Source organism: Excalfactoria chinensis, chromosome Z, assembly GCF_039878825.1.
Source record: "Excalfactoria chinensis isolate bCotChi1 chromosome Z, bCotChi1.hap2, whole genome shotgun sequence".
Lineage (NCBI taxonomy): Eukaryota > Metazoa > Chordata > Aves > Galliformes > Phasianidae > Excalfactoria > Excalfactoria chinensis.
The window spans coordinates 4156641-4166733 of NC_092857.1; the positions used below are offsets into that span (position 1 = coordinate 4156641).

Consider the following 10093-nt stretch of genomic DNA (forward strand, 5'->3'; position numbering starts at 1 on the left):
AGGTGTTGAGAAGTGCTGGCTGTCGGAGCTCCCAGCACCGTATTACTTACTCTTGAGCATCAGACATAATTTTCCCCCGGTAGACACGTTCCAAAGGGGGTGTCCGTAAAGGTGGCACCCGTCCCATGCTTCTTCCGTCGTCTTCTGTGCTCAATTGTGGATGCGTCGTCATGTTGCTGGGCGGACAGGCATCCCGTAGCCTGAGACTCAGCATGTCTTGCAGCAAGTGGATGGGACGGTTGTGCTGTGTGCGTTCTGCCATGGCTGTCTTAGCCCTGCTCACTGACCTGCTCTTTCTCTCTCCTCTGCCCACCCTCCGCCCACTGCCTTGGTGCAGCTTTTGCTCTCATAAGATCTGAGCAGAGTGACCAGGAACTGCTGCAGGTAGCCTGAGGTGATCTTGTTGCCAGGTACGTGCCATGTTTTGTCCCACCTTGTTGTTTTGCATTCTGTGGGTTTCTTCACTGCCCTCCAGCTCAGCCCTCAGAAGGGTGCTGTCTAATGCCCTGCTGTCACACTGTCAGAGCGCTCTGCGCAAATGCATCTGCTGCTCTGTGCCAGAGTCCCCATCTGCTGGCAGAGGGATAGCAACTTGGCCCAACGCTGCCTAAGAGGCTGTCACGTTGGAATAGACTGAAGCAAGGGTTAGTTTCTCGAACACCTCCCTATGCCGCAGGGTATGCAAGGGTAGTTCTGAAGAAGTCTCTGCATACTGTGCTGTGTGAATCGAGATAACAGAAGTGTGTTTCTGCTCTGTTCCAGCTTGTCACACCTGGTGTGATGGGCCTTGAGTGCAGCAAGATCAGACGTGAGCCTGAGGTGGCAGCGACGGAGGTAGAGTATGAAGCTCTGGCTTGTCTTTGTTCCCTGTGTTGAGCCAGCAGAGGGAGCTGCAGATGTAGTCTCCTGCAGGAAAGAGTGGGCCAAAGGGGGCCAGGCCGCCTGTCTGCGCCAGTGCCATTGCTGATTAGTCTGTGTAGAGGGAGATGCATTTTTGCATGGCCTGGCAATCCCGCTGCACAGCAGGAAGAGAAACGACTGTCATGAGACGTGCAGCTCCTTCTGAAGTGCTCCTGATCAGGACGGAGCGCATTTCCTGCAGCTTTCTCTGCAGATGTGCTCCTCCCCTTGAAATCCTCCTGGTTTGTCCTCAGCTCCTGACCACGGCCTGTGCTCTGTTTTGCAGGCTGATAACATGTGGAAGCCGCAGCTGGTGCGTGCGGAGTCCTCTCTCAACGTTCCAGCAATTGCGGCAGCCCATGTTATTAAGCGCTACGTCGCGCAGGGGCCGGATGAAGTCTCCCTGGAGGTAAGCAGTTCCAGGCGTTCCTTGGTGTCGTGCGCGGGAGAGTAGTCTAGGGTGTGAACGGCTCAGGAATCTTCTCAGACACCTTCAGAATGTCTGGTGAGGTGAAGCTTGGAAGGTTTGGTTCCAGCTTAGACTTGTGCTGGGTCGGGAGGAGTTGAGCCATCTCTCCAATATGGTTGGATTGGGCATTTGAACCTTGTGATCAAGCAGATCCTGCCCAGTATGGGAGCCTGGTCTCTGAGAAACAGCAGACCGGGTGTGAAGTGTGCAGATGTGTTCAGAAAGCCCTGCTAACTGATGCCCGTGGTTAAACTGGAGCTCCTGCATAGGCTTTGTCATAGAGCCTGCTGCTTTTGAGAGCCATTTCCTAGTGCACGGCTGTCTTGTGTATGTTGTGTAACTCTTGTCCCTCAAAGTTCAGTTTTAGAAAGGAAAATGCCTTGGGGACTGCATTGGTGCAATTGCTGTCAAGCTTTAGGCTATTCTGCAGTGCAGAAGAAGGCAGTTATTTGAGCTGTGTTTTCCTCACAGCTGTGCTGAATCTGGGGTTGACGTTTCAATCTCTTGCAGGTGGGAGACATGGTGTGCATTATTGCTATGCCACCAAAGGAGCTGAGCCCCTGGTGGAGAGGCAAGCGTGGCTTTCAGGTAGGCACATGCTTCCAACACGAGAGCACAGCACAACTTCAGTAGAGTCAGGAATCTCAGGTTGGAGCTGCTCTGCCTGCACAGGATGGCTTCTGGATGCAAACAGTTGCCCTGTGTCGGTGTCAGAGGACCTTCCCTTTGGCTCTGGGCTCGGGCTAATGCCCAGCTGTCTTTTTGTTCTTGTTACAGGTTGGATCTTTCCCTAGTGAGTGTGTGGAACTCATTAGCGGAAAGGTTCCAGAGTCCCTCGTCAATTCGTTGCCAAAGCCAGGTACACATGTTACATTTGATACTGCGGGTTAGTAAAATGAGGCCAGAGCGTGGCTTTCAGGGGTTTTGTTAATGCCCGAGTTGAGCAAGATTAGCAAGAGGACTGCATTAAGGTCCATGGAAACACGCAGAGATCTGGCCCAATCCCACTGTGTTTCTTATTGGGCTTGGGGAAGTCACAGAATCCTCCTGGAATGGCTTGGGATTGGAAGGAGCCTAAAGGATCCTCAGGGTCGCCAGCCTGTCTGTGCATTTAGCAGGAGACGAGAGCAGGCTGTCCAGGGCCCCTTCTGACCTGGCCCTGGGCACTTGCAGGGACAGGGAAAATCCATTCCTGCATGTCCTGGTTGGGAATGTTCTTCCCATTGTTCCGTGCTCTGTCAAATGCGTTACGCTCGGGCTCGTCCAACCAATCCAAGCCTGAAATGAACTGGTTTCTCTGTTTTGTTTCGCAGCGCCGAAGAAACGGGGCAAGCTCCCACCCTTCCTTCGTTCGGTGGTGAAGGCGCGCCCCAGGAGAGCGGAGCAGCCGGAGCCGGAGAAGGAAGGGGTGTTTGGGTGTGACCTGGGGGAGCACCTTCTCCACTCTGGCCGTGATGGTAAGGAACAGCCCATTCCTGAGATATTCCTCTGTTGGGCATCTGAAGATGCAAGGGAGATCGTATCCAGCAGTTTTTCAGCCTGAAAACGTAGGAAGGCTTCTGGCCACAGAGAGCATAGTGCATCCTTTTCCTAGCTCTTGTGGTGGTGAGATTGGATTCCTCCATTCCTGAGGGAGCTGTGATGGGACTTGCAGTGTCTGTGGCTTTGCCAGAGTTACTTTCTCCAGGCTGTTGATAGGTGGTGGCATTTCTGGAAAGCCAAGAACACATCTCTGTGCAGTTTCCTCACAGCTGTCTCTGCCAGCTTTCTCCTCTAAGGAGGAGGCAAGCGGTAGCCTGGCTGGGCTTAGTGGATGGGATGTGAGAAGAGCACGGCATGAACCAGGACTTGAGGAAGAAGCTCAGCTAACAGCTGTCTCTTGTTCTGTAGTCCCCCAGGTCCTGCAGAGCTGCTCTGAATTCATCGAGCAGCATGGCGTGGTGCGGGGGATCTACCGCCTGTCCGGCGTCACGTCCAAGATCCAGCGACTACGGTAAGAGTGCTGTGACTGACGCAACTGTCAGTAGGGGCATGTGCCATGCTGCGGGCGTTCAGAGGAAGCCCTTCCTTTTCTTGACTGTACTTGGTGTGGCTTTGGACTTGTTTTCGTCTTTCTCAAAGCCCTCTGCGCAATTCTGTGTCCTTCTCTGCAGCCATGAATTTGATTCAGAGCAGGTTCCTGAGCTCAGCGTCCGTGACATTCACAGCGTGAGCTCCGTATGCAAGATGTACTTCAGGGAGCTCCCGAACCCTCTTGTGACCGAGCAGCTGTATGACAAGTTCTCGGTAAGCACAGGGCAATGCCTTGCACTGCTTGGCCTTGATGACACAGGCTGCATGCTGCGGTGTTCCCCCGATGCCTCTTGGAAGGCATCAAGTCTGCCTCGGTGCTGAGCACCAGCGCGCTGTCCCCACGGTTCGCAAAGCTGTGGCAGCTCTCTAGGCTGACTGGTGTCTGAATGCCTTCCTGCCTTTTTCCAGGACGCTGCTTGTGCTGCTACGGAGGAGGAGCGGTTGCTCAGGATGAAGGACGCCATCCAGCAGCTGCCCGCTCCTCACTACAGGTCAGTGCTGCGCTCGGTCTGCTGAGCTCAGCCCTGCTGCCTTTCAGAGGGCGATGATGCGATTCCAGGTGTTGCCTGACACCTGCAACATCATGCGTCTGCACGCTGAAGCGGCTGAAGGCTGCATGGGGTCAATGGACTGGGTCGGTTCCTTGGCACGGGGGCACGGTTGGTGCAGCCGATGGCTGCGACTGTGCTTTGCAGGGCTTGGTGCTGCAGCGTGGTGGCACTGGGAACGTTTTATCTACTTCCTATTCAGGGACGGTAGCAATGCCATCAACTAGCATGAAGTGAGGTTTGCTTTGTGCACTGCAGCACGGCTTGCTTTTTGGTGCTGAACATCCGCCCCTCTTGTTTTCCAGGACTCTGGAATACCTGATGAGGCATCTGGCGTCTCTTGCTGGGAGCAGCTCGGTCACCAATATGGACGCTAAGAATTTAGCAATCGTGTGGGCTCCAAACCTCTTAAGGTAAACTTCTTTTTCTGTTGAAGCACAACGCTTAGTTCTGCTCTCCAGAAAGAAAGCAGTCCTCCCTTCTTCTTCCTCTAGTGTGCTCTTCTCCTGTAAAAGCTGTCAGAAGTGGCTGGCAGCAGAGGGGGAGCCTGGACTGCTCTCCCCCAGGCCCAGGGGCCCAATTTCTAGATGGCAGTTTCTGCTCTCCTGTTGAGCTGGGACTGCTGTGTCCTTGATCATCCAGGAGAATTTTGTCAGTGGCATTGCTGCTTGCCCACTGCGGAAGTCTCCAGAGCCCAGCTGGACTGCTTTGGGCTGCAAAACTTCAGGCCTGGGGAAACAGTGTTGGAGGAACGACTTGTAAAATCTGCCTTTTCTTCAGATCCCAGCAGAGCCAGTCTGCCTGCGTCAGCGGAGGAGCTGCCTGCTTAGAAGTGCAGACGCAGGCAGCAGTGGTGGAATTCCTGATCGGCAACACAGACGTCCTCTTCCACACCAAATCCACGTCAGCCGTGGGAGAGGGAGCAGGTGAGCGTCTTCCTCCGTTAGCTTGATCTTTATCCAATCCAGGCCCTCTACAAGATCATTCAAATATGCTTTGACTCTAGATGGGACAGGAGGCTTCTGGGCTTAGATGAGAATATGGCACCCTGTTGCTGGATCCCGAGAATGTCCGAGGCCAGACTTTACATGGAGAAAACCATCCCTGCCTTTAGGATGTTTTGAGTGGGGGTGAAGCATGATTGAAGTGTGGCAGCAAAGCTTTCTGAGTTCCCAGATCCGTTTTCTAGGGCTTTTTTTTTTAATGCCTGTTTTGCTACAGTGCGCAGCTCTTAATGATGACTGTGTCCTTTGCCACGAGCATACCTCTGAGCATCCAGTTACTCTGAGCTCCTCTTCTTCCAGTGGCTCGGATAAGCAAGTCTGAGAAGAATGCAGAACTGGGATGGCTGTGCTGCTGCTTTCTGATCCTCCCTCTTACCTGCGGTTTTCCCTTGCAGGGCACAGTTCTGTACCTGGGCCCGAGTCTGTGCGGGAGTCTCCTCCTGCCACAAAGCTGCTCACCCTGCAGGAGGCGCAGGCTCTGAGAAGAGGCCAGAGCAGCTCTCCTGCTGTGGCACAAAGCAGCGACATCGAAGTGGAGGAAGACCCCGCAGCCGTACCAGGGAGATTCCACACAATCATTGATTTTCCATCTCAAAGGTAAAGAGGATTTCCCTTTCCAGCCCCTATCATCACTGGTCAGGTGGGCTTTCTTGGTTTACTTTTTGTCCATTATATCGCCAAGGATTCAACTAACACAACTCTAGGCAGAGCTGTTGGTGAGTCTTGCTGGCACTAGAAATTAAAGATGGCAGTGAGCTGAGGCCGAGGAGCTGTTAACGTAAGAGTCAGAGATGCTTTTGAGCCTCCCTTATGGCTGCACAGTTCCTCATAAAGCAGTTAACGCCTGCCAGCTCCTGTCCTGTCCGGCTGTGGAGCCTTTGCTCACATGCTCTGCATCTTGCTTGACATGGTTGAGAGGAATGTAGCCAGCAGGGCTTGAGGGCTGAGCTGTAGGAATGGAAGCGTCCTCTGCTGTTTGAAACAGAGCGCGTTTCCAAGCTGCGTTTCAGCAGAAAGCAGGCAGTGCCAGGAACGGGCAACTATTGGCAAGGGCTCGGTGCAACTCTTCCCTCACCCTGCACCACGACTGACAGCATGCTCTGTTTTCTCTCCAGACCAAGTTCTCCCAGAAAGAGGGAGGAATCACCATCTGTCAGCTGGTGTTCTTGCTTCTGCCTGCGCAGACCATCTTCTGTGGGCAAACGCCAACTTCAGCGCAGTGCAAAGGAGCCCTCACAAGCAGAACTCGTGGTCCTGGCAGGTAAGGGTGCAAATCCAGCTTTCAAAACACTGCTTGTCAGCAACGCAGTTAGAATTGATGCTTTCAGTGGGCTTGTACCTCCTTCCGGCATTCAAGCCCGTTCCTGACATCTTCAGCTGACCCCTGTTTTCCCAAAGGAGCCTCTCAAGCTGTTTGAAGCCTACTTGATAGGCAGAACCAAGCCTTTGCCTCCAGGGGCAGAGAGAGTTTGACACTAACCCCTGTGTATCCACTGCTTCCTAGGTGAATCGAGCCCTTGTGAGGCCAGAAGAGCCGGGTCAAGTGCTGGTGGCTCAGAGAGTGCTTCCATCAATGGACAGCTCATGGGAAGCCCAAGTCGCTGCACGTCCAATATAAGCCTTGAATGTGACAGCAGCGACGGAGAGAAGGAGGTGACCGTTGTTGAAGCATTCATTTCTCCCAGCTGTCCTGAAAGGGCTTCCCCGAGCCTGACAGAAAGCACCGTCACCAGCCTGGACTGTGGCCCGGTGCCTCTGCAGTGCAGCCCAGCCCAGACACAGCCCGAATGCCCCAACAGCGACACCTCCAAGCAGGACCAAGGCAGTGTCGCTGAGGAGAAGCCGAGCCTCTTGGAGGGGGACATGGAGTCAGGCTGCAATTCAAATGAAAGCCTTCCGTGTGACAGCAGAGATGGAGAGAAGGAGGTTGTCGTGGTTCAGGCACTCATCTCTCCCTGCTCTGCTGAAGGGACTGACGTGAGCCAGCAAGAAACCACAGTCACCTGCCTGGACTGTGGCCTGTCTGAAAGCAGCTGAAACAGGAGTTAATGAAGACCCCAGCATTAGGACAATGGGGCAGAGGATAACTACACTGATATCCCACATGGTCTCTACAGTGTTGGAGGTGAAAGGGGGACATTGGCTTTCCCCTCAGAGATTTTTGAAGTATAAAGCCATTCTAGTGGAGCAAGATGATGAAGAAATAACAGTAACAAATATTGTAAATCCAGCTGAATTCTTAGTGCAATTAAAAGGAGAACCTGTGTCTCACGACTGTTTAGAGACTATGGAAGCAGTATATTCCAGTCGCAGAGACTTGAAAGAAGAGCCACTGGAGGATGCAGAAGACATCTGGTACGCAGACAGGAGCAGCTTTGTTCGACATGGGAAGATAAAGATATGGACTGATTCAAAATATGCCTTTAGTGCTGTTCATGCACATGGAGCAATATGGAAAGAAAGAGGACTGTTGTCAAGCCAAGGGACAGGTCTTAAACACACTGAAGAAATAGTCAGACTCCTGGAGGCAGTCCAACAGCTGGAGAAGGTTGCTAAAATGCACTGTTGATGCCACCAAAGGGGAGACAGTGCTGAAGGAATGGGAAATGCGCTGGCTGACAGAGAAGCAAAGCGAGCGGCAGAGGGTGAGGTGGTGGAGGCTTCCTTGATTCCAGATGGTAACATGCAGGTGGATGGTGAGCCAAAGCACTCAAAAGAGTATTGGAACTTGATAAACAATTTGGAAGGGCAGGTAAAAGAGGAAGGATGGACCTTTCCACCACTAGGGAAAGTAATTATTCCAGCAGCCATATGATGGGCTGTGGTGACTGAAGATAGGAAAACTCACTGGGGAGCAGAAGCATTACATAAATATCTTGTTCAACCAGTGGTCACCCGAAATTGGTATACTGCCGTTAGGCAAGTGACCCAGCAAGGTGAAGTTTGTTTACCAAATAATCCTAACACAGGCCACAAAGTTCAGTTAGGGCAAATAGGGAGATAATTATCCAGGACAAGAATAGCAGGTAGATTTCTCAGAGCTCCCAAGAAAAGGGGGGTACAGATACATGTTAGTTTTAACAGATGCCTTTTCAGGATGGCCTGAGGCATACCCGTGCTGGACTAACCAGGGCAGGGAAGAAACAAAAGTTTTGTGACAGGAAATAATTCCAAGGTTCTGGGTGCCAGGAACAATCTCTTCAGATTGAGGCCCCCATTTTATTGCTAAAGTGGTTCAACAAATCAGTACTTTATTGGGAATCAACTGGCAGTTGCATACAACTTACAGGCCACAGTCAGGTGGCCAGGTGGAAAAGAGGAACCATTTATCTAAGCTGCAAATACTAAAAGTTGGCCAAGAGGCTGGGATTCCATGGTTGCAAGCACTGCCTCTGGCACTTGTGAGAATTCATAGTAAACCCCAACCAAGGAAGGATGAAGCCCATATGAAATTCTCTATGGGTGACCTGTGCGGTGCCTTTGTAGTGCAGCCCAGCCCAAAGACAGCCCGAGTGCCCCGACAGCGGCACCTCCAAGCAGGACCAAGGCAGTGTCACTGAGGAGAAGCCGAGCCTCTTGGAGGGGGACTTGCAGTCAGGCCTCCAGTCCCAGAGACCAGGCAGCAACACGAGCTCTGAGCCACTCTCTCCTCAACAACAGAGGATGAATCCTATCTTTCCCCGGACCTCTCCCATCCTCCTTTCTCTGGCTGAATAAAGGCACCCTGGTGCTCAGACAACACCTTGACTGTGTTCCGAGTCTTCATTCACATTGACCGGGATGAATGCAAGAAACAGCAAGGCAGCTCAGCTTGCATCAGCGAGAGCTCTGTTACCGTTTTGTAGGGGAGCAAATAGTCTCTAGCATCCTGGATGCTGCTCATGAAAACCCCAAGCTTCCTGTCTGTGGCTTTGTGATGCTTTTCAGGGCCTTTTGATGCTCTCCACTGCCTTGTCTGCTCCCTAACACCTCTGTCCTCCTGCCGTGTCCATTCCCAGCTCCCACCTAGGAGCTGGCCCTGCAGATCGTCTGCAGCCCTGCCATCATCACGCTGCTGCAGGAGGAGCTCACCCTGACCAATATCAGGCAGTACTGCCTGCCGTTCTCACTCTCTAGACCAAGTGTAACTCCGCTGTGGTGGAGACAGATGCTTTCTGTCACATCCTCCATCCCCAAAGCCATTTACCGGTAGGCGGCTCTTGCAGAAGAAGAATCAAGCAGCAGAAGCTTTTGCTCAGCTACAGCACGCAAATGCTACAAAAGCAGAAACAACCCTCAAGCTCTGGGTCTGTGGGTCTGCACAGGCATGCATGGACTGTGTTTGATGGTACCCCCATCCTTGATTTCCTTCCCTGCTCCTTGTCTGATGGCACTGCTGAGCCAGGAACAAGCTGCCCAGCGTGGCAGAGCGTGGTGCAGAGCTGTGCTGGGACCTCTGCTGCAGCTTGGCGTGCAACCTCACCCACTTCTCTGACAGACCTGCTGATCCCACGCGTGCCATCGGGATGCTCTGGCACGGGATGTGCCTCCAACCCAAAGCTCCTTCCCACCTCCCAAGGAGAAGCAAAGCAACCCAACCATTGCCAACAAACCTGCCCAGGAGTCAGCAGGGAATGCAAACAGCTTCTGGCTGCTCCCTTGCACTCCCGTCCTAAGTAAGAGAGCCCACAAGGACTGGCTGGGAAATCAGTGCATGACACACGTGAGTGTGCACAGGATGGCTGAAAGCAGTGGAGTTCCATGAGTTGTGTGTTTGTGTGTGTGTGTGGATTTGTGCACGGATGGTGTTGCACACATTTGTGTTCATGAGTGTCCAAACCAGTGGGGTTGCTCAGGTGTGTGTAGGTCAGTGGGTATGTGTGCAAGGATGAGCATGCACATACATGTGCTTGCACAGGGGTGTGCAGAGTGTTGGAGTTGCACAAGGACATTGTGGTACCGGTGTGTGCGTGCACTTTGGGAGTGAAAGGAAGGGGTTACACATGTGTCTGTGTGTGTGCGCACAGGGCTGCACTACGGGATGTGGATGCGTGAGTGTGTGTGAGCACACAGACAGTGCATGGACGCAGTGGCAAAAATGTGTGCTTGCACAGGGGTGT

The 10093-nt window shown here is 52.8% G+C and overlaps 1 protein-coding gene across 1 annotated transcript; it reads left to right on the forward strand.

The window, feature by feature from the left end:
• Positions 1 to 1906: 1906 nt before the first annotated feature.
• On the forward strand, positions 1907 to 6467 carry LOC140263871 (rho GTPase-activating protein 32-like). Its single transcript, XM_072359182.1, has 10 exons — positions 1907 to 1957; positions 2147 to 2228; positions 2683 to 2826; positions 3260 to 3362; positions 3523 to 3655; positions 3851 to 3933; positions 4296 to 4403; positions 4771 to 4916; positions 6110 to 6255; positions 6393 to 6467. Exons 1-10 carry the CDS (start codon positions 1907 to 1909, stop codon positions 6465 to 6467), a joined length of 1071 nt encoding a protein of 356 aa, XP_072215283.1.
• Positions 6468 to 10093: the final 3626 nt, after the last annotated feature.